This window comes from Rhea pennata, chromosome 10 (assembly GCF_028389875.1).
Source record: "Rhea pennata isolate bPtePen1 chromosome 10, bPtePen1.pri, whole genome shotgun sequence".
Taxonomy (NCBI): domain Eukaryota; kingdom Metazoa; phylum Chordata; class Aves; order Rheiformes; family Rheidae; genus Rhea; species Rhea pennata.
In genome coordinates this window covers 17,099,248-17,124,110 of record NC_084672.1, presented here as the reverse complement: position 1 = coordinate 17,124,110, position 24,863 = coordinate 17,099,248, and the positions used below count along the sequence as shown (strand labels likewise).

At 36.6% G+C, this 24,863-nt stretch overlaps 1 protein-coding gene across 1 annotated transcript in view; it reads left to right on the top strand.

Annotated features, from left to right (window-relative positions):
* THSD4 (thrombospondin type 1 domain containing 4) overlaps positions 1-24,863 on the top strand; it is a 412,524-nt gene that overhangs the window by 177,230 nt on the left and 210,431 nt on the right. Inside the window, exon 7 of the mRNA XM_062583614.1 lies at positions 9,000-9,136. Within this exon, the coding sequence (XP_062439598.1) occupies positions 9,000-9,136 (137 nt within the window). The remainder of the gene's footprint in view (positions 1-8,999; positions 9,137-24,863) is intronic.

Below are 24,863 nucleotides of genomic sequence, written 5' to 3'. Positions count from 1 at the left end.
ATGCCTGTGAGCATGGCAGAAGGACCGATGTGGTCAATTTGGGTGGAGAAGTCCATTTCTGAAAGATTTTAAAGGTTTGGAAATGCCTTTCCTTAATGAAATGCAAACAGATATATTCAAAAGTTTCTGCAAATAGGACTGTTGCTAAAATGCTCACGTGCTCCCTTTCTCCTTTTTCATCAGGAAAAGTTTGGGGCTTTTTTTTTCCTTTCTCTTCTGAGGACATTGATACTGTGAAATGAAAGCTTAGGGATCAGTGAGGGCCAGGATGAAACTTCAGGATGATAGTGGGATCAATTCACATCTTGTGCCAGGCAGTCAGTGTGGGCATGGGACAGAAATTGTTTATAGTAATATAAAACTTATTCTGACGATTTTCTTCCATTGCGTGCGGCAGAGGCAGAGGCGCCAGCGCGGGCAGTGATGGGCGCTGCCCGGAGCCGCCCCGCCGAGCGCGCGAGCGCCTCGCGCCGAGCCGCTGCCCTCAGGCGGCGGCGGGCGCTGCGCAAGCGCCGCGGAACCTTCCAGAAACGGCGGCAGCGCTCGCAGCGCTAACAGTCCCCAACCGCGACGGGGCTCAGGGCGAGCTAAGAAGGGTGCGGTTGTCGGAGGCGTCTATTTAGAGGCGCGTTTGTGTTGGCCTCTCGCCCGTGAGGTTCCTTAGAAGCAGCGCTGCCGCCGCTGCTCGTGTGGCTCGGCGCCCGGCCCGGCCGCGGGTGATGCCGATGGGGCGTCGCTGGGGGGGCGGGGGCTGTGCCGGCCGCCCCCGAGCCTGCTGCCCGCGCCCTGCCCTGCCCTGCCTCGCCTCTCCGGTTCCCCTCTCAGGGGCGATGCAGCCTTGCTACGTGAACAGGTCACCGGCTGGTATGTCTGGTGCAAAGCAATGATTTTTTTTAACGTGGAGGTTACAGGAATTATAGTGTTTTTTTTTTTTTTCTTGGGAGTTAGGCGATGGAGTTTGGGTGAGGGGGAGGACTGGTTTTGCCATGCTGGCTTACATCTACAGCTTTTCCAGCATGCTTGCAGCCAGCCCAGCAACGAGGCATCAGGCTGAAGTGTCCCTAACATTCAGGTTAGAGCTTGTGCCATTTGTTGTTGTATAGGAGCATCTAATCCTCCCTTTTCCCTTTAGAAAAGATATAGGAAGGATGTGCAGTTTAGTTTTTCATCTCAAACCTGTGCACTGAAATTCCCTGAACAGCTTGTTTGTGTTTAGGGTATGAAACGTGTTTGCATTTCATTGTTACTTAGGCTTGCTGGATTAGTTTAAAACACCTTAGGAGAATAAAAGCAATTGTAAGTTAAACACATGGATAGCGTAACACCCTTGTTCATTCATTCTTACGTTTGTTTTAACTGAGTGTGGCTTACTGTGTGAACTTGATAAAAAGTGTTTTAGAACATCACTTCTTTCTCACAGGCATGCGTGTACAATGCACAAAATCTCTGTATGTGAATCTGAAGTGCTTCAAGTAATAGGATAAAACCAAATGGAAAACATGCTAGGTTTACTCACTGAGCTTTCTGCTGGAAGTGACAGATTTGTAATTTCAGCTTTGTGGAAAGTTGTACATAAAGTACAGACCTGTATGTAAATCTGTAATTTATCTGTGTAGATCTGTAATTTATGTTCCAACTTCTGAGCTTATTTGTCTTGATAGAAGATGTAAGAGGATTTATTTATGGTGGAAAGTTTAAAGTGCCATATCTAGCCTATTATGCAGAACAGGTGCACTTTGTAAGTAATCTTGAGGTCCTCATCCTCTTACTGCCTAAACTGGCTGAAGCATGCAATAGCCCTATTCTAGCGTGCATGCCTAAATTTTGAGGCTGTGGCTAGAAGGTAAGTTTCAACACCTTGAAATGCTTCCAAGTCTTGCAGTTTAGATATGCTGAGGATAGCCCTTAGGTACTCACAGCTGGTTTGGCAAGGACATTGTAAGAAATGTAGTGTATTTTGGGAGTTAAGATTATGTATTCAGTCTGTAAAATGAAAACAGTACATGGTACCAGGATTATTTACTGAAAGCACTTTTTTGGTTAAGTTAATAATGAATAGGACTGTCTGACTCCATGTAGTAGTGTCAGATTTTGCCCATTTTCACTGTTCAATAAGGTAGTTTAAAAGAGTAAGGTGAGAATTTCTGCGAAGATTGGTTGTGCTAAGGTAGACATAAGAATGAAAAGCAGACCAGTTATGAGGATATGCAAAACAGTGCCTGTATAGTGAACTTAGTAATTGTGTCCTAGCTTTTTTTTAAAAAAGAGCCTATTTTTGAGTGGAAATGCAACCTGCTACCAGTCAGTTTGGAAAAAATCTTGAAGCCTTACTGTATTCTCTGAGGCCAGATAGGTCCTTTTTGTAAAGTCTGGAATCAGATGACATAGCAGTAAAAAGTGTTGGCAGTGTGGAATCAATCACTTCACGGCTCATTGTTTAATTGACTTTTTCTTGTCCTGTTGCTAAACTGATTGTGTGGTTTGACTTGAGCTTAAACTACATAGAAAAACTTGAGTGCTGTGACAAAATATTGGATAGAGGAGGGCGTAAAGATATATGTGAGGTTAGTTAGCAGTGGAATACTTTCTGTTGGTTTGGCATCTTGTTTTACAACTGAGATCTAAAACCTGTTCATTTTGCTGCAATGCGAGTAGTAAGTGTTCAATGCTTCTATAAATTCTAATGGGAAAATCTTGTTATTCAGTAGGGGCAATTTCAGTTAACAGATTATGCTCTTCATAGATGTTGAAAAGTATGTTAGCTGTTTGCACCAGAGAAATGTTATCTGTTGGTATTAGTAGTTGGTATATGGCTGAGGCAATGTTTTACAGTTGTTCATCAAAAGATTTTGAAGACCAGAGGGTCTGAGACTGTCAGGCAGACTTTCGTTCTGGTGTATTTGTTGTTTTGGTGCTGGTGTTTATTGTTATTAGCTTGATTTTTTTTTATACTGTTCAAAGCCAGTAACTGTTTTAATATTTCTTTCTATAGGAGCAGGAACAGTTACTAATTAGAAAGGAATAAAGGACAAAAGTTAGGAAGCAAGAGTCTCATTTTACAGAGCGAGTAAGCTCAGCCTGTTTAGGATTATTTTAACATGCTGCATTAGCAGTGCAGTAGGCTTGTGTATCAAATGCAAAGGAAGAGGTAGGGTCAAGTAAAAAATGCCATAGTTAAGCAGCAGATCTGTTCTGCTTTCTGGGAAACAGATCTTTTCTTAGAAGCTAAAAGGCAAACTTAAAATTTCAAGAATAATTTAAAGGATCAAAACCAAGTAAGAAATATTAGGAGGAGGGGGACAAGTACACAAGTGTGAGGTTTCAGGGATTTGGGATTAAAGGAAACCAACAGAGAAGATAAGGACACTTAGAAACACTAATTTAGTGTTTCTAAAATTTAAGAAACACTTCTAATTCTAAGTTTAGTCAAACTAAACCAGTTTGACTTGGTTTTAATAATTACAAAGATAAGAAAATCTATACTGTAGAGCTGCTGCATGGTAGCTTGTGTTGCAGCTTATTAAAAAAAAAAAAAAAAGGAAAAAAAAAAAAGCCCTTTAACAAACGGAAAAGGACAAGTAATGACTTTTATGTACCAGAAATTGGTCTAGAAATTTTAAAACCTCAACAGGAACAACCAATTGTTTTTTGAACCAGAAAGCTAACCAATACGTGGGGAACAGGTAAGTTAAAATTCTAAAATGAATTTTAAAATGTGATTCTAAAATGTTACAAGTACCCAGGTAATCATTCAAACATCAACTATTTGGGCTTCAGTAGTTTGGACTGGATTCAGTAGAAGACCAGTAGCTTAGATAATGGTTGAAATTCCTTCTGGATCTGTGCAATTGGATTTGACACCTCCAGAGAGGTGACAGTGCACACTTCTTTGTGCTTTTGGTATGTCACTGAGGTAGTAGAGATGTGGAATTGTTTGATCAAGTTCTCACATTGCCAGAGATCCAGATTTTATGACAGATCAGTGCTAATGCTGTGTCCCCATAAGCAGTAACTAAAGTTCAGCTGAAAACTTGTTCCTTTTACAGAAAGCGGTTGTTAAAGCTGTTTTTGAAATGATTGCATCTATTCATTGTGGCTAGTTGTTACATCTTAGCTGAAGATAAAATAATACACAATGGGCAAGTAAAAAATCCTGAGAATATGATGTATTGGCAGCTAATAAAGATGTGTCTTTGAAAGAATTTAAGCAGCAGTAGATTGCAGTTATGCTGTAGGGTATGAACAGCTTGGTGTAGTCAGTGGAATTTTTCTACTTTGATTATGGCAGCAGAAAACCCCTGATATCAAACTAAAAAAGAATTCCATTTCTGTGCCACAGTTTTATGTGGTAGTATTACTGAGCTGGAAGAAAACTAGGGGATAACTGCAACTTCAGTGCCATAGATGCTTTGGAAAGGAACAGTCGAGTGTGTTAACAAACTTTATAATGTGATCTAGGTAGTATATTGGGCTGTATCTGTTCTCATAATAGAGCTTCATAAGAGTAGAAGATTGTTTCTTGCCTTTGTGTTACTTTGACCCAGAGTCCATTCATCTGACTTCCTTTTTCTTGCATGTTAACAGTGATGACAGTTTTTCAGGTTTTATTTGTGATGAGCTTTCATTAGATTTTTAGCCCATGTTTTAGATACTTTTTAAAACTTAAGAGTTGTTCTCTCAACTTTTCCCTCAAACTAAAGAAATAGTAACAAAAGAGATTTTTATAAATGAAGAGAGAAACATTTTTTAAAAAAATTTACATGTAGATTAAAAGCCTTTTAAAACTACACATAAATGTGGCTCTCTGAAGAGGACTGACCATTGAGGGTGAAAAGATCCATTCATAGATTGCTTAACTGTGAGCCTCTGATTTCATGAAAGTTACACTGGTGTTTTTCTTTGTTTGAAGATAAAGAGGAAAGGAACATACTATTTCCTTGAAGTCTGGTTTTCTGTCCTCAGAAATAGAGGATAGTAGAATCTTCTTTCTGCTTTCCTTCTTGGTTCAGTAGAGATACATGCAAGAATAACATCATGGGCAAGAACTGTAAGAAATTTGAAGCTGAGGTTGCAACTTCTAGCTACATGGAAGCTACCATAACTGCAGAGCTATTCCTGAAGTAATCTGTGATTCTCCACTCCATCCCCAACCTCCAAGGGAATGAAAAATTCTGAACTTGATTGGAAGTCGCTGGAAGTTTGTGCCTTCCTCAGGTGTCAACCTTGATAGAAAGCTGTGAAATGGACGACATTTAGAAGATATGTGGTTGTATGGCATTACTGTTAAAACACTGTAAGGACCTGAAGCTAAATATGCAAATCTAGATGTTTGGGTGCCTGCTTGCAGCTGTTGGAAATACAGTGCCTGAAATAGTTTAATTCTGCTATACCTTAGTGTTTTACTAGATGAGTACAAAGTGGGACATAATTTTACACATTTACAGTAAAGAAGAATGTATGTATGTATGAATATAGTATGAACTGTAGTGAACTAAAAAGCTTCAAAATACAGTAGAATTAAACTGACTTTGAAATATCTAGAATAGCCTTTTGCCTTTTTTCTTTTTTATTATTCTTGAAGAAGCTAGGCATTATTGGATTTACAATAATTTTTTGTATTTTTTAATTATCTTTTCCACAAATCGTAGGCTTAGTGACCTTGAATGATGCAACAACATTTAAATATTTGACTTCTGTTAAATGAAAACTATAGCTCAGGTTTCTCACATTCTATGCATTAGCTTTGCAAATGGGATATTATCTAATAAATGGAGAATAACTTGGAGAATATAAACAGCAAAAGCAGAATTAATTTAAACTATCTTCATCCTTACGTCTCACTAATGCAAACTAACTCTGAAAGCTTACTTTCTCCTTCTGGTCATGTATTTTGTCTTAACTGTAAAGTTTGGCTTTGCCATCATAGCCTCATACTGTGTTGTAGTTGGAGGAAAGATTTGGCAGGGCAGTTCGTCATTGATTCAGTAAAGGCTTTCAGTGTTGGATTTACCATTTGCTTGCTGCAGTTAAATATGAAAAGCTATTACTTTGTGTCATGAACTTTTTTTTTAAGGAGAGGCTAAAAAATTAAGCAGAAATGGCATATTGCTCTGATGCTGCTCTGGAAACCTTTGTTCTGTCTGGAGCAGAAAACGAAACACAGTGTGTCCTTTGCAGGCCAGATGGGATATTATTTTTTTAATTGGGCTTTGAAGGATGATTTTTCAAGACTATCTTAAGAATGCATGCAAGTGCCACCTAGCCTGGTGGTTGTTGCATATGTGATATTTTTCATTGAGTTGTTCTTTATCACCAGATAATTCTGAATTATTTGCCCCCACTATTCCCTACACACTAATAAAGATGCGGCTATGGAAAATTTCTCCTTGTATTGCATAGCCATAGGTACTTACGCCATATAAGGGAGGAACTATTCCTAAGAATAAAACTTAGTACATTTTCTTTGCTAGGTCACTCTCTGACAAAGCCTGGCACCAGTAGAGGCAACATTTCTGGTGTGGACAGTCTGGTGGAGACTGTTAACTCATGTACAGGTCACTGTAGAGCCATGCCACAGTAAAAGCTATCAGCAATTTACAAACACGCTGAATTTACAAACACGCTGAAGTTAGTGTTATATTTGTGATAGTCTATCTGCAGATTACTGCTTTCCTCACAGACATGCTTTGTTTCTTTATGGTTGGTCAGAACCCCTTTAAGAGAGTAGGAGGTTACTACTTGGAGGACAGCTGAGCGTGGTCACAGAGGGAAGCTTCTAGAGACCCAAGGAATGTGTCCAAGCCACAGAGATGCAGTGAGAATCTTCCTAGATCAGAAGAAAGTGGACCAGGCTTTGCTGTATCTTGGAAAATTTGAGCTAGGAAGTAAAAAACTTGACTGTAGGAATGCTGTTTATTTCTGTTCTGTCTTTTCTAGTTACTTCGAGTTTTCTGTATTTAAAATCCTAGTATTTGTGTGTGTGTGTGTGTGTGTGTGTGTGTGTATTCAAATAAAATGCGACTTTTTTGTTCTTAAAACACTTGATTATCCTTCCCTCAGTAAAAGATACAAAAAGATTGGCCTCAAAATCAAATTACAATTACTAGTACCAGTTACCCAAGTAATTCAGTTCTCACTGGAGTTTTAGGTTTAAATAGTTCTGGGTAATCTGTAATATTGTATAAAATTGTAGATTATTCAGTAGTTTGGTAAGTAAATTGCCCTTAATTTACATGTTCATTTATTCCAAATATTTCTAATTCTTTTTGTAGGATAAGTCTTGTGTTTCTTGAATCCTTCCTGTGAAATAAATTATAGTACCCTAAGATGAGTGACATGTACTTGAAGCATTAATATTTTACCCTCTCTTTGGGAAGGCCAAGTTGTGATCTGATTACTCTGAAATGCTGAGAAATAGGTGCCTATGAATTAGAGTGCTGGTATCTAGAATGTCTGATAATTCTCATCTTCAGATGATACACTAGCTTTCCTGAGTTTATTCAGTATATTACTGAAACTGCAGTAAAATACCTTATGTTAGAGTGGAAACTTTGATAAATGAAGGATTATTTACAGAATGGCTTAAATGTGAATGTGTTTTTTTTTTTTTTTAACTTCTGTCAGAAGAGGTTTTCAAGCTTTGTTTCTTAACAGTAGAATTGGATGATTGGAGAGTTGGTGACAGGTTTTAGAAGAATTCAGTGTATGATGATAAGCTGATCACTTAAAATGAAGTAAATGTGAGCACTGTTTATCACAGATTTTTCAAAGATGCTTAATCTTTTCTGCTTAATATTAATTGCCCTTTTTGCTTTGTTTGTCATTGTCCTAGCAAAGAATTTTGTTTAACCAGCGTATGTAATTCTAGGACTTCATTTCTTAAATGACTTCTGTAGGAAATAATTGTGGATTTTTTTATTTAACTTTGTGTCTTAAGAAATGTTTTGCTAGCAAAAATGAGTATTTGTCCCTGCCCTTTGTGCTTCTAGCAGAGACATGAGAAAGGAATGGGGCTAAACTCTTTTCAGTTGTCCCAGGTGGAAGGACAAGAGGCAACGGGCAAAAACAGAACCACAGGAAGTTCCACTTGAATGTGAGGGGGAATTTCTTCCCTGTGAGAGTGGCAGAGCACTGGAACAGGTTACCGAGAGAGGTTGTGGAGTCTCCTTCTCCGGAGATATTCAGCCCCTCCCCGGATGCAACCCTGTCTAACAAGCTCTAGGTGACCCTGCTTGAGCAGGGGAGTTGGACTAGAGATCTGCAGCGGTCCCTTCCACCCTCAAGCATTCTGTGAAAGAGGAGATATGGCCAAAACTATTTCAGAAGTGGACTATCTACTTGCTGCCTGATACAGCAGCAACAGAGGGTTGTATTTTCCTCTGTTGTCTTCTGTCTGTATTACATTCAGGCTATCTGAAGGAACAGGAGAAAAACTTACGAGCCTATAGAAGAAACTTGGTCAGAGGAGCTAGTCTGTATATAGTATCAGGCTAAATAATTAGAGCAATTTCATAATCAGATTATTCCTATCACTCTAAAAGTCTGTAAGCAGTTTTAAAAATTCATACATTTAAGATTAAGGACTGAAGTCCTTTTATGAGAATCTTCATTTCTATACGTGAGCCTAATTTCGTGCACATTCTTCTGATTACTGTGAAATTGTGCTGACTCTTTGTAGGAAGAGTTACAAAATGTGGTGTTGTAACCTATTACAGTGTGTATCAAACTGTGAAGAGACCAAATTTGGAAAGATTTTTCTAAAATTAAATATGTATCATTTAGGAAGACACCTGTCATTAAAAAAAGATACTGTGAATTTTTACGAGGTATGTTGGAATGCTTACCTTAGAATTGCTTTCTTACTAAGTATGTTTGATACATTTATATTCATTTTGTCTGTTTTTCTTTTCTATCAAATCTCAATGTTAATTTAATGTACATTTCATTTTTAAAACTACTGCTGTAGTCTCTGTAATGGGGATTCTTGTCTCTTTCTTCAGTGAAGGGAAGTCAGAAGTGTGAGCTGAATTGCCGTGCAATAGGCTACCGATTCTATGTGAGACAAGCAGAAAAAGTGATAGATGGAACACCGTGTGACCAAAATGGAACTTCAATCTGTGTGGCAGGGCAGTGCAAGGTAAGGTCACTATCTTTAGCAAGACTGCTGGTAGACCCTGTCCTATTTACTTTATATACACAGGCTGATACAATGTTGCCTGTGAAATGCTGTTAATTTCTTTTCTCCAGAAGGTGTGAAAAATGCCAACTTCTATTACTATGGAGTTTATTTCTTAACTAACCTATCTGCCTACCAAAAGACCAAAAGGAGACTCTGGAATGCTGAAAGACTGGATATAGAAGATATTTTAGCCATGATTAAGGTGACTTGCATTGAGCTTTCTGTGAAAGAGGCCTATGAAGGAATCAGAGCAGAAAGACCATAAATTTAAAAAAGAAATATAATCTTTCTTTGCTCAGTCTTTAGAGAGGCGGGTTTTTTTATTTATTTATTTTTTTACAGTTTGTAGCATAATGGTTTATTGAATTATGTGTTTATTTTGATTGTTTTTTAACTTATGTAAGTGTATCTCTTCTGATTGGCCTGTCTACCATTTGTAAGATTCAAGTCTGTCTTGGCTGTCTGTTTACTCAGCAGTGATGTTATTTTAGCAAATACAGGGATGAATGGTTATTTTTCAAGGGTTCAGGAGATGCTACTTTGACTTCATGCAGTCTGCTGTCTAAAGTCTTTTTGTAAAGAATAAATGCACTGTTCTTTCTGCAACATGGTAGCAATCTTAAGCAAAAAGCTACCATGTTTGAAAGAATGTTTATTTGTAACTTTGGTAAAGTAAGATCAGTGAATATGTGTATAAAATAAATTATTAACAAGTGGCATTTGATGCTTGGCTGTTTCCCTATGTCTGTTGACAGAAGCAGCAGAGTGGGTTGGATATGACTCATGAACCCAGATAGTGAAAGGTCAAATTCAGTTTAAATAGTTGGCTTGCCAGAGGAAATCTCTTATGAATATGACTTTTTCTTCCTTATGTCAGGATTCCTGTTACTTTTGCACATCTGGACAATGCCATGTATATTTCTGTTCTGTGTTTCTTTGCAATGCAAGCAAAGCCATAGCTTTGAGCTTTTGTAGATGATAGATCTGTGTGAGGTTGCCTATTCTTTAAAGGTTCCTTTGATCTCAGACTGATTCAGAAAGGGACAGAAGTTTGTTTTAATTACAGCTCTGATCTATGACGCAGAAAACTGAAAAATAAGTTCAGTATACCAGCTGTTACATTTTCCCAGTAATATACACATAAATCCTGTATGCTGATACATTTATATTGGAGCACTGGGGTAGAAAGCAGAGATGGTGTTCTGCAGCCTGATAGGAATATTGTTCTGAGTTTTGAAAATCACAGATTACTTGTATAGAATACTACTTTCCAAAGCTGCATATAAATAACCTGAAGATAGCCTGTCGTCAAGAAAAAACATCTGTAGAATTCATATTTGATTTTAAGGTACTGGTAGGACAGAATGTGTGGTTTGGCACATGAGATCAGATAGGATTCAGCATTATACAGTTTCTTTGCTGTAACTTTTCTTCGGTGATTTAGACCATAACCTAAACATTGTAGGATTAGAAAAAGAAAAAAAAATATTGTGCAAACATGTGAAGGTTAATATAGTTATTTAGTTCTGATATATATGTCTTTAAGTGATTTACCGTGCAAAACATGAGGTTCAGTTCATAAATGCTTAAATCTTTTGTTGTGCAAGTCCACAGCATAAAGAAACTCAGTTTGTGATCAAACTTCACTACAGGTAAAGTCGTGCATCTGCCTATCTCACATTATATTTGAGCCTTAGGGAATATGTCCTAAATGGAGTGTAATTTTTTTGTATACATATGTGTAAATGTGGGTTTATTTTTACTTGCCTGAGGAAGTTTATTTTAAACCGACTTCCGTGTTTCTAATCCAGCTGCTGCTGCTTCTTTTTTTTTTTTTTTTTTTTTTTTTTTTTTTTTTTTTTTAATTAATTTTACTAGTAAGGCCCTCTTACTGTTTTCAACTTCTGGAAAGATTCTGATTCCATTAGAATATTTTCAGATTGCTTTTGCATGAATATGTCTTTGTATTTACCTTTACCTGTCTTTGGGGAAAAATACAGAGGACAGTGATTCAGTCAGAGCACATTAACTGCATTATATCATGATATAGTATGTAGTTTACCATGTAATTAAGGAACTTACTGTACCTTAAACTATACTTTCTACGAAATACTGAATTGTGTTGCTTTAACTAGAAAGAGGAGAACTTGAGTTACTACATATGTTATTAAGCGTATAGCCTAAGCTATAATGGTGGAAAAAATACTGTTTAAGAAAATGTCATAGCTGATACTTCTTCTCTTTCATTATGTTATGTATCTATCCTATCTCTTTCTCCTCTTTCATGCAGGTATATGTTTTATTAGTTTGCACTTACTTCAGTCCTAATTGTGTTACTGCTAGTTGCTTATGTGGTGGTTGAGCCTCAAGAAGTCAGTGCTAGCGGTAGGTACATCTTGTCACTTGGGCCTGCAGAATTTCCTAAGATTTGATAGCAAGAATGTGTTTGATTCTTTGCTTCTTGTGAAGAAATAGAAATTGCCCATCCAGTCTTTCTTCTGTTCCTTCTGAACTTTCTGTTAGTAACTCTCAAGTGAGGGAACTGGGCTCCTCTCTGTAGCATAGCAAAGACGAATGTAATCATCATCCATTGGTTTTTGATTGTGGATTGCTTTCTGAACAGATATAAATATCATATAGTGAAAAATATGTATAGGTTTCTGACTATAATATGTTAGCAAACAAGCTCATCTAGTGTTTGTGTAATATATATGATGATAAGTTAGGTAGAAACAACCTTCTTCCACTGTTTGACTCTTACAAATAGATTGAAGAAGCACAGCTGCTTTTAGGTGTTGTTTATTTTCAGTGTAGAAGTAAAGTCCTATCCTCTTACAAAAGCTATTTGGATTGTAAGAAACTGGTTCAGAATGTAGCTGAAAGGTATGAAAAATTCTTGCCAAAAATTACTGTGCTTGAAAGTTATGCAAGTGTTTTAAGGTTCATGTCTATGTTGCACTGTATTTATTGGCCTTTGGATGATAGTGACATTTAAATTCTCAAGCTTAAACTGTAACAGGGGTGTTAGCCATGAAGAGATCAACTAATTAGCTTCTTCACAGAATATATGAAAGGAAGTTTTATTTATAGATCTGGCACAGAGTGGACCAAATTTTGAACTTGGCCTGTGTTAATAGGACTTCTGTTACAGGGAATTAGAGTTTTGGAACATCAACTGCTACTGTGTTGTGATCCTCGATAGTTACTAATCTAGGGCAAGTTCTTTCATTATAATTAACTGTGACATTGGAGAGTACTGCTCATTATGAATAATAGTGGCAGGATCTATTCCTTTCACCTCTTTACAGCTGGACACAACTGAATCATGAGTGCAGTGTAAGACAGAAGAAAGCTTTGTGCTTAGAGGACCACATGAAGAGTTGTGTAGTGGTGATGTGTTCCCCCTCCCCTTTCTCCCCCTGCCTTGTGGACTGCTTGTTTTCCTGCAGTAGCTGAAGTAGTTTATATTTCTTGACTTAATACATTATTTTGCTAGATTTATGACTTTTTTTAAACAAAAAGTATTGGAAGATGAGTTCTCAAAAGTGTGTTCTCATAAGGATTGTGTAGAGGAAAGCTGGTGAAATTTAAAGAAGATGGAAGCAACTACTTTTTTTTTTTGGTCAGGTGGCTTCTTGTTAATGTTTTACTATGCATCTTTCTGTAAGTGTTTTTTAAAAATCTGTGAATTTGTGAAAAATTTGTGAAAAAAATTTGTCTGAAAAGGTTTGGGATCAGCTTCTATTTCATCTTGCAGCAAGTCTGGAGTAACTTAACTGATTACAATGTTCTCTTGAAGTGTTTATATATGATTATCTCCTGCTGTCAAGAGATTACCGTGACTAAGACAAGTTAGTTGCAAAGTAAAGTTTTCAGGGATACACAGGTCGTGCTTCAACTTCCTGGCCTTTCCAGTTGGTAACAAGGGAAGTCATTAGCACCCTTCCTCATGTTTTCTAGCCATCCAAGTGTATCTTTTTAAGCAGAATCTCCAGCTGGTGATGTTCATATGGGTTTATTTAGATGCAACAATTTGGTTTCGTTCAGTAACATTCAGTTTGAGCTGAGCGTACTTATGAATTCACTTACTACTACCTTAACTACCTTAAGTGCAATTGCTCTATGGTGTTATTATGTATGTGGCAAAGTGATTCCTTGTTGTACTTTGTAACAAACATTGGTAAGATCTGTCCTTACTACATACTAGGTTGTGATTACATACTAAAGTGTGATTGTTGATTTGTTTAGTGGTGACTGTTACTTGCTAAAGAGTAAATGAAGATTAACTTTCTAGTAACTTTGCTAGGACATAAGTCAGAGGTATAACATTAGCCTGTCATTGAAAACTAGTTAATATTGCTAGTCTTGATTACTGTTTTCTGTATTACTGTATTAAGACAGTATTGTGACTGAAGTCTCCTGATGAGAGATTCTAGGAAAAAAAAGAATAAAGCTGCAGGGTGATTGGAGGGGAGAAGCTGCAGAAACGTTTGTTGTTCATATGTATTTGGTCAGTACTGTAAGCGTGTGGTTCACAGTCCTCTTCTGCTTCATTCTGACTGAGAAGTTTGTGCCTTGTTGTTTCTCTCAGTAGCTAGCTGTAGGTTTCTTCAAGAACGTTGCAAGATAGGTATGGCTCTTTATAGATACGAGTTTTACCTGAATGAAAGGTGTAGTAGTCTCTTGAAGTATGTGATTTTGCAGTTTGGATTATGGAGGGTTGGGGGGAAGTTATGTTACAACTTCTCTAGAAGTCATTGACGGTGAGATTTAGTATTAGGAATGAGTAAGTCTCTTAAAATAAAGTGTGTAAGAGAATAAGTTATGGAAGTTTGATTCTTTATTTGAAATACATATGGAATCTGGAACAAAAGTGACTGTATTGTTGCTGCTTTTAGAAAAAAGCTCAACCACCTCCTAAACGCATCATTTTTGTGTGAACTGTGTTTATGGGGTCAACATTTTATAGCTTTCCTCTGCAAGCTATGAAGGAGTGTTTTGTTTAATGTCTTTTGTATATTTAAATAAGATAAGACTTTCATCTCTCAAAAAGCACCTGGGGAATGTCTATAAAATACGAAAGCTCCAAAATTGTAAAGATAGCCTTGTGGTCCAGATATATAAGTTTCCAGAAATAGTTTCCTCCCATGTGTGTGCCAGCTTTTTTTTTTTTTTTTTATTCTTTTAATTAAAACAGAGATGAACATAATAATTCAAATATGTTATCTAAGGATAAAATGTCTGTGGTTTATCCTTAGTGTCTATAGATAGCATCTTGCTGTAGTCCACAAATGTAACTCTTCACATGAGCTGTTTGTAAAGATCTTTGAACTTATTTTAGGCAAAGGGAGAATAGTAGGTTATGTGTTGTTCAGTCCTTGTACCACTTGTTTTAAGGAAGTAGTATAATTCTAATGAAAAGATTATTTTTCATAAATCTGACAGTTTGGCAAATGATCAGCCTCATATTACAGATGCTTATCATCTTTCAAAATAGGGATGAATTATATGGACAACCTAGTTACACGTGTGGTCATACCAGTGCAAACTCTCTGGTGAAACCAGTGACAGACATTGGCTGTCTCCTTGGACTGGAGATTGCGTATTTCACTTGCCTAGAAAGTACAAAACTCTTATATTTAATAGTGATTAACTAGTCTATAGCGAATGGGGATGTAGCTGAAGGATATAATAATTATAGAACCAACAGATTTATGTATTGTACCATCTGGTGCATCTGAGTGTTTCTCTGAGGAAGCTGTCTACATTGACACTTAACAGTGAAAATGGCTCCTCAGTAATAAAGCTTATTCAAATTTTAGTGGCAATAATAGGTACCTTTTCCTTAATTGTATTTTTTTGTTTGTTTTTTAAATCAAGTATTTGTCTAAAGGAATTCATAGTCTCTGTCACCCTCTGCTGGACATATTGCTGCATTACCAAAACAAGAATAAAAGACTTGTTAAATAGTCCATTTTGTCCGTATGTATATTGCCTGGTTAGTATTTTGAGTTTACCTAACCTTTTAAATGGAAGATGGAAATGTTGCTGTAATAAGAATAATAAAAATAATGAAGTTCGAAATAGGATAAAGAATGCCATAGGGTCATGTTTACTTTTATCTGAAATAAGATTATATGTGTAGAAAGGGATTCAGGACATGAGACAATCACTGTTAACTTCAATTTAGAGGTTCTAGTTATACAAAATGTGCTCGTAACTATTATACTAAAAATTCATCAAACATAAGTTTTGTCCAATGACCTTTCTTTTAGGAAGACTTCATGCAATTAATGCATTGCTGAGGAGAAAAATTATACCTTTGTTTCCAGTAATTTGGGATTTAGATATAAAGGGTTTTGTTCTTATTCCACCAAGAGTGGAGTAGGCGATTTAAGAAGAGCTTACTCCTGGGACTGCACTGCAGTACTCTGACAGGAAGTTAATCTAAATATTTTTCTGGCTCTAATAGTGAATGTCCTATGAAGAGACCCTGTTTTTAACAGATTCTGAATTGGTATGTAAAAGACTTTGGAATTTACAAATACTGCTTGAGATACGGTGTCTTTACAGTCCTGAAATAAGATTGTCACAGTTGTACAACAATCAAGAACAGTGTGATTCTATAGCTCGTCTTCCTTTTTGAGGTTCTGTATCCCATGCCTTCATTCTCCTGGAATAAAACCATTTTACTACTTTTAACTACTTGAGGTACATTGGGTCTCCTTTGACATGCTTCCCTGTTTTTTTCTTTTTTTTTTTTCCTTTTTTTCCAGAACAGCTGTGCTTTTCTGAAGTTTAATACTTTAATAGTGTATTAAATAATAGAATGACTTTTAGTATTGTTTAATCTTGACAGTAAAGATAAACCATACATAATGAAGGAGGCTTTTAAAGCAGCAGTATGTACAACAGTCCTTTTTAAAGCCTAGCCCTCCTTTGTTGCCTCTAGAGGAAGTCATGTAGGAAGGTAGGAGGGACAGTATCTTTTTCAGTACCTCTGAACAGCATACCAGTAGCCATTTACTTCCAGAGACTGTATTTCTTTCATTGTCTGCTCTCTTGTTCATCTGGCCCCAGAACTGGAAACACAAATGTTGTAGCTTGTATGGTGCAACAGGTGAGATCTTAATGCTTGTTTGTTTGGATGTAGGCCTGTAACTGAACTTAAGTATATGTGCTTATAAAGAGATATTCTGATTTGTTCAGTGTTTTGCCACATTGTTAGTTTTTCTCCCGCATTCCAGTAACTGCTATGTACAATATTGTAAGTACTACAAACATCCTATTCATTTATTAAAATGATTATGTACTTTCTGATTTAGACTAGACTTTGAATTCTAATGAAATCATTTTTGTAAAGTAATTAAATAATTATAACACTAGATGAAGTAAGAAGAACTTGGAGATGTTCTGCCTATGCAGAAGCAAGAACTACAACAGTAATCTTAATCAATGTCATGATTTTTGTGTAAAATTTTTCTTGAACAGTGTTTTTTTCTGATGAATTTTGGAAAGTGATTGGACTGTTTCCATGATGGTTGTACTGAATTTCACTTTTTATTTCAGAATCGATATTTGCTGTCACAGCGGCTTGTTGCTAACATACATGCCTTAGAAACATATTTCAGTATTATCATACATGCCTTATTTTGATAATAAACTTGTTGCCTCTCTCTCAGTGCTCTGAAGTTTCACAGTACTTTTAAGTTTGAAAATGTCTGTGAACAGACTTCTTCAACTTGCCATTCAGCCAGAAGTAGGTATGGTGTGTGTCTGTGTCCGTCACATATTTTTAAGATGATATGTTCTTTTCCTCTTCTCCTCAAGCCAGTGAGGTGAATCCTCCTCAGTAACTTTTAAATTCGGAAGAAAGATGCTAGTGGAATACTGAGATTACTAATAAATAAAAGTATGAAGGAAGACTGCTGTTAGCAATTTTGGCCTTGGCTTTAGTTTACTGTATGTACCTGTGGAGAAGTACATTGCATGTATATATATCTCTTTTTTCCACACATCTAGGACACTTCCAGTACAAGAATTCTCTCCCAATAACTGGGAAGGTATAAGCACTCATTCATTATAACTTTAGAGAAAATGAAGAGGTTACTCTGGAGCTGTGAAGCAGATGATTATTTTTGTGGAAATGCCAGTAAACCACATAGTGGCGCACTTTACAAGAATACTGTTTAGCTGTTCACCTGACATTGAGTTTGGGTAAGAATTATAGAGATCTTATTAAAACTATCTGAAACAGGTGGGTTTTTTTCTCTCCTGATTTTTATATTATACTTCCTCTTGCACTGTATTTTATTTTTATATTCCCATTAACTTCTGAAGTTATCAGAACTGAAAAGATCTAAGCAATTTCATGGTGCACACAGTAAGTAACCTTACTAGCAAAATGACTAGCAGTAGAAAGTTTACTTCTCTTTTAAGAGGGGAAAAAAGTTTACGTTATGTTGAAACCCTTGCAGACTTCATAGGGAAGTATCTTAGTCAACTACAGAAAGTATATGATGCAGCTGTCATGTTTGGTTACAAAAACGTGGTTAGGCAAGGAGCTTCCATCTGCTCATGTGCACTAGTGTCCAGCTTGCAGGACTATAATCTGCACTGTAACTGTATATTAGGCAGCTCCTAATGACTGCATGATCAGAGTAACAGACCAGAACTGAGAACTGTGCAGTTCTCATAAATTAGGGTTATTCTCATAAATTGGAAGTGTTATAGACTAATCATAGAAGGCTTTGAATGGTGATTTTTTGGGGGGGGTAAGGTAAATAATCTGTAAGAATCTGTCTTTTTTTTTATAAGAAACTCAACTCACTTGTGTGCTGTTGGTTTCCTATACCAAAAAAAAGGAGTCCTAGTGCTATATTTTTGGCATGCTTTTTAAAAGTGGGAACCAGATTTTTGTCTGTTCTCTATCCTCTTCTATTTAGTTTGCAGGCTCTTTGAGGCAAACAGTCTGTTCAGTGCCAGATTCAGTGAAGGTTCTGTGCCTTGTTCCTTAGGGATTACAATGTTTATTTTAATCAATAATAACCTGGGGAATAACCTAATACATGGATTAATAAAGTAGGAGCAAGGGCACATGGATATTCACATCTGTCCTTCAGCCAAATTATAGAAAATGCTAATAAGCATATGTTTATGGTGCTAGATTGCTCAGAGGAGTGGGGTATATTCCTCACTACACAGGAGCTTTTTAAAGCTTTATGTCTTGAGATAGAAAAGCTGTGGAAACAGCCTGGGAACCCCAGGAATTGACATTGGCTTGTGCCTCAAGTGCTGCATTCTGGCCATCAGTATTTAACATTAACCTGATTAAGACCATTTCAAGGAGTAGGTAGGATGTGTTCAGAGAATGGCAATTTGTCTAATGAACATTATTGTCAGATCCTTATTTAATTTTGTTGCTCTTATTATATAGAGCTTCTGTTGGAGGCTTTTTATTTCAGGGAAAGGGGTTGTTCTGCAAAGTAACCACAAAAAGTGTGTGTGTGTGTCGGGGGGGGGGGGGGGGGGTAAATTACAATAGAATGTGTTCTTCCTCTTTGCCTTTTCATGTACATCATTATGATTTCTTGGCTGTTGGAAATGTGACTCTCCATTGTTTCTCTTCATAACGACTTGCTAATGCCAAGCATTGCATTGGGAAACACCTGCCTGGCATTAATAAGGTGCTAATGGAAGAAACAGGTTTCTGGGAGCAAAGAAACATTGCCTTTTGCCACTCTTTTCCTTCGTTCACGTAATTTTCTGTTAAGTGCTTTACAGAGAGTAAGTGAGCCTCTCTGAGGTTTTTTTGACCTTGCTGTCCAAAAAGTGTTGGTTTCACATAGCATCCCATAGTTTTCTTCTGCCTTTGTGCAGTCATAAAACAACACCATAAAAAAGAGTAAGCTTTATATATATATACACACATACACACACACACACATTGCTACTTCTCGTAAGAACTTACAGTGCAAAGGACAGAGTTCCCTAGCTCTTCAGTGAAACTGATATCTGAATCTATAGTTCTGCAATTTTTCGTATTGTTGTGAATCACGTGGTATTAGTGAGTAGTAGGTACAGGTGTAGTACAGATCTGATATGGATCAGACATGGGTTATAGTGACATTTAGTATATTTATCTAGGCCATTTGCAGTACAGAATTTATGCTAGTACTGTGATTTTTTTTAATTTCACTTTTATGCAAACTATTTGATTCAATATAGATGTGGCTTAAAACCAACTGACAAACTTCTGCAGGCACAAAGTTTGAAGAAATTTAAGTAATGAATTTTATAAGATTTGTATGTCATAATGTGTGGACATAACACTTTTTTGCTCCAGCATGTGGAACTCTAAAGCGAGATTTTAGTGTTTCATTGAGCTACAGCCTAACAAGAGACTTGTGAAAAGACATGATGTAGTTCAATAACATTAAAATTTGGCTTATGATTCCAGGTAGTGGAGGTAAATATCACAAATATATATGTGAAATCTCTTCATCAGAAGTTCTTGGGAGGGAGGAGTTAAAATACTTTTGTTAGGAAAAGCCTAATTAAATGTTTTTAGTAAGTGATAAAAATTCTAGTTCAAATACTGGATGTAAGATCCGTATCTTGAAAAAGTCTTAATCCAAAAATTAAAAGGCTGTGTAGGATTTTATTTATGATTAAGTTCCATGGCATATCAATAGACTGTGTAATTAGGAGTAACTGATGTGTAAAATTGATTGAGGCATCTTACTACTTTTAGATCAAATTATCTCAAGTAACTATTTTTATACAGCGAAGAGGAAACAACTTCTGTAAAAAAGGAGAGAAATTTCAGTATTTTTTCTGATTTATATTGCATCCCACTTTATGTTACAAAGTATGGAGTGTTATGAAATAATGTAAAAATAAAATGGAATTATAATTCTGTAATCTTTGAACAATTTTACAAAAACAGATCTCAATTTCTACATTCTAAAATATTTCTAAACTGCTTTGAAATGTTCTGCATAACATAATGTATAAAAATGTTTTGTTTTTGTTTGGAACAAAAACAAATGCAGAAGTTTCCCACAGACTGGCTACGCCGAATTTTAATTACCCCTGCATTTCTATCTATGACTCCTTTCTGTTCTGTCAAGTGTGGACAGTAATCTGCCTTCCTGAAGCATCTGGAGGCACGGGAAGGTAAGAGTTGTGTGTGGCTCTTAATTTTACTTACTTCTCCAGTTCTTTTTAACAACAGTTTTTACGGTTTCAGATGTGATGTCTTTCAGAAAAGATAAAATACAATTTTCAGTCTGCAGTACATTTCCATCTTAATACTTGATGATAATGTTAGACAATGAATATTAACTTTGAGCCAACTTGTTGGTATCACTGTAAGAGTATTCCTGAAACCAAATTTTACCTCTAATGAGTGACATCATTAGGCGATCTTACTTCATTTAAGATACTTACTTCTGTTCACTAGCTTCAGAATAATGCATCTCTTTAAAAGCAATATTGAGTGTATTCATTCTTGTGCTTCCAAAACAACTGATGATTCTAGTTTGAGGAATGATTTAACTTTCTTTATAATTTCTTGGCAGTCTTTTTGTTAGTCCTGTTTGGACCATATGTTCAGCTCTTTTCATGGTAGTTCCCTAGTCTGAATTTCTTATTTGAAATTACTGTTCTTGCTTGAAGCTGTTGATATATTACTATTTTAAATGTGTAGCTCTGAGGCTTACAACTGTCCGAATGTGCTAAGTAGGAGGTAAGAGATAAACATGATTGTTTTTAGTACATAGTACAAACAGCAAGGCATGCTGGATTAGTAATCCTCCCAGTAGAGTCATGTTCTGCACCAAACATGCTTTAAAAGAACTAAGAGAAAATCCTGTGAGATCTTTTGAATGTACTCTGGAATGATAATATACTGCTACCAAAGCACATTGTCTGGGAGTGCTTTATTAAGAAAATTTCAGTAACATACTAGTCCCTTCACACTATTGTTCATAAAACAAGTCTGAGCTCCTGATCAGTGGTCTTGCTTCTGCTCCACTGATGTTCTACACATCTGTTCATGATGTGTGAATTCAGTTCAGACAAGAAATGTGTGGGTAAAAATACAAAATAAATGTGAACTTACTCCTCTTCCACACATCCTTTCCAGAATATTGATGAATGTGCTCTAATTAAACAAGCTGTGACTGTGTGTAATACAATAGCTTGTATAATGGTACTGCAACTCACAAAAAAGGGAAAATGATGAAAAACTGCGTACTGTGATTAAGGTGAAGCGATTCATGTGATGCCTCTAATTCAGGAATTACTAATTTATGATTGACACCTTTCAAGAAAAGTGAGAACCAGATCTGTTTCATGTTACATTAAATCAGACTGAATAAAGCACAGCAGTTCAAAGTGTACAAAAACTGTACAAAAATTTTTGTACAAATTGTACAAAATGTACAAAAAAATTGAACCAGAAGTTCATTCAAAAGAGGCAGTAAAGTGATTGTAAAAGAATTGTAGCTAGTGTGAGACCCTTCTTCAGAGGTTAAATGGCAAAAGAAAACAAAGTCATTTAGATTTTATTGTGTAGAAACAAGGAGGACTGCAACAGAAATACTGTTCTGAAACTCAGATGTGAGGGATCTGTTTAACACCTGGACAAGCAATGAGGAGAAAGCTATTATAAAGGAGACTGTGTGTGTGTGTGTGTGTGTTTGTGTATTCATTCTTGTTACTCTGTGTGGGTCAAAACTTTGCAATTATTCCTAAATTATAAATGATACTGTAGAATAATCTTGATCTATCTTTCTAGTTACAGAATATGGCTGTGATTCACTGAATTACGTTTATTGTGCTAGAGTTTTTCAGAATTGTTCAGACTTTCAGCAACTAATTGCTATTATATTAGGATTCTCAGAAGGGAATATGGATCACTTAAGTTAGGTGCTTTTCTCTCTGTTGAATATGTAGGGAGATCTTAAGACCTTAATCAGGTGCCTAAAACTAACATTGTCAATAGACCACAATAAAGGAAGCAATATTTTTGCTTATTCCTTATGAATTGTATTTATGTCAGTAGAACCTGTGATATATCAGTTGGTTCAGGATTGGGCTGCATGAATGTTGTGAGAGAGTAGCACAGAAAAATAATAAAGTATACAGAATGATAAGAATAAAAATGAGTATTCCCAAAAATGAGTCTGATATGTTTATACTATGGTAAGACATGCAGCTGTCACCGCAAACAATTACAAATGACCTTGTCATGATAAACATAGCAATAAGACAAAAAAAAAAAATGCAAACACTTTCCAGTTTTACGGTATCAGCACAGCCTTGATACGATATGACGTTTTGTGGCGATTCTGTTTTGACGTGCTTTGTCGGCTTGCTGAGGGTCTGTTGTCATGGTTTGATCTGCAGAGCCTTAGAGCACACCGTAAGACTGTTGTAAGGTAGTATGAATCAGGGTGGTGCAGGGGGGAATAAGTGAGGATGATGCCATCCACTTTTTCTGTGGAAAAGATGACAGACTCCTTGGATTTTTTCAAAAGCCCAACATGTGAGACCACTTAAAATCCTGTGAAAGAGAGCAGGTACTTGAATGTGTTAGATCATGTGAGAGCGGTTTGTTCTGGATGTGAGTGGCCAGGTAGTTTGGAGAGGCCATTGCACTGAAAGGAGAATGTGGTTTGCCAGAGCTCCATGGAGTGAGTAGCTCCACTGGAAGGTTCACTTGTGCTACAGTGCACCAGTACAGTATGCGCCTCACTTAACCCACATGTGTGCTGTGGGAAGCAGATTTGTGGATCAGCAGATAGAAATGTCTGCTGAGCAGATGGGGACCTGAAGCAGGAGAGAGGCCATTGTGCAGACACCTGCTGTGTGAAGTGTGAGGAGAGGCACCATGAGTACATTTGAATGTACATCACTTCTGGTTTGGGCACCTTGTAAGTTCTTGGTTAACTACATTGGGGCTGAATGTCAAGAAGTTGTTATGGTGTATCAGTCAAATGCAATATTTCACTAAAACTTCAGTGTCTGGACAGGCTAAGGAGAAGGACTCTTCTTTTCATTTTAGTCCAGAAAGGAATTGTGTTACGGTATCAGGAGACAATAGCAGCAGTCTCAAAGGAAAAAAATTGTATGTTTTATAAAAATGATGATGGTGCAGCAAGATATTCTCCAAGCTAAGTGGTATGGTGTATGTGAGTGTTTTTTAAACACTAAGGAACCAAATAGCAAGTGAATTCTTAATTTTATTTTGGTGTTTCTTGGGAGCAAACTTTGACATTGAGTGACAAAATTATACTACAAACTGTGAAGTGAAATAGGTGCCTTCTTATGAAGAAATGTGTTGCTTGTTAGGTTTATTCAAAATTACGCCTTTAAATTGAAAATATTCATAAGAACTGTAACAGATACCAAAATATCTATTATTTAGTCAAGAAACTGGAACAGCAGCCTCTTTTTTTTTTTCCTGGTCTCTCAGAAAATTAAGTATTTAGGCTTTGTTTTTATTTAACTATATTACAGGATTACTTGAGAGCCTGGAAAGGGTCCGGTATGTTTTTAGGCTTTTTTTATTAAAGCACAAATTATAAGTTTGATAGACTCTAGACTGGTTTGTCACATGAAGAAGTAAGCTTTTGGGAGAAAGGTGCATAAACATTAGTTTGTGTATGTATTTTTGTATACATGTACACTCACATGTACAGAGCAAACAGTTATGGAGCTGCCCTTAAAATAAGCTTATTTTCCTTATTGTGTTAAGTGAAAGCCACAAAAAAGGTGCTACTGTACTAAGAACATAGAAAAGTGTTAAATCTGTTGCAGTATACCTGTAAAAGGAGAGACACTTGAAAATCAGCAGTTAAAGCTGTATGAACGCCTAATGGAAGGTTAAAAATGACCGAACTGGGTATAGTGGCTGGTCCTCTGCCCCATAGAGGCTTCAAATCCCTGCTGCAGCCAAACTAGCAGGGCTGTTATACTATAGATTTCCTGTGTGGCCTTGGATACTTCACTCTTTAGTTATAGCTAATACAGTATTGTGTAAGGATACCCGAGTGTGTGCTGAATATGCAAACTGGAGTTAAAAGCTCTTCGTCAGGTTCCATAGCCTTACTAAGAACCAACACTTTTAACGAAAGCAGAGCCCAGTAGTACTGTGACTCTCTTCTTCCTGGTAGCTTACTGAGAGCCAATTCTTGTATGTTATACACGATACATCTTTGTCACAAACATGCTTGTTATGATCAAGTTCTGACTCTAAAACAGAAACAGTGTGACAATTCCTTGTTTTACAGGATAAATATAATTTGTGGGACCCTAAAGTTGTGAAATAGGTGTAGAGACTGGATTAACAGAGTTAATAGATCAGTGAGAGGTGCAGTGCTTCATTGTAGCAAACTTTTTGCCTGTTTTCACCACAGTTTCCATTGGTCTGCAGGAAGTAGAATGCATTACCCTTGCACAGGGCAAATATGTGAGAGAACGTTCTCAGGGAAAACAAGGTGATTCATAATCTGTTGGTGAGGCCTAGAGTCTCCATTTTGATGCAGAAGCTTGTGTTTACAAGATGTAGTTTACTTTCAGAGGAGTCTGTGCAGAGTTTCCCTCAGTTCAAATTTCATATTGCATAGGATTGGTTTCCTGTAAGGGCTTAATCAAACACAGAAGTTCAATATAAAGA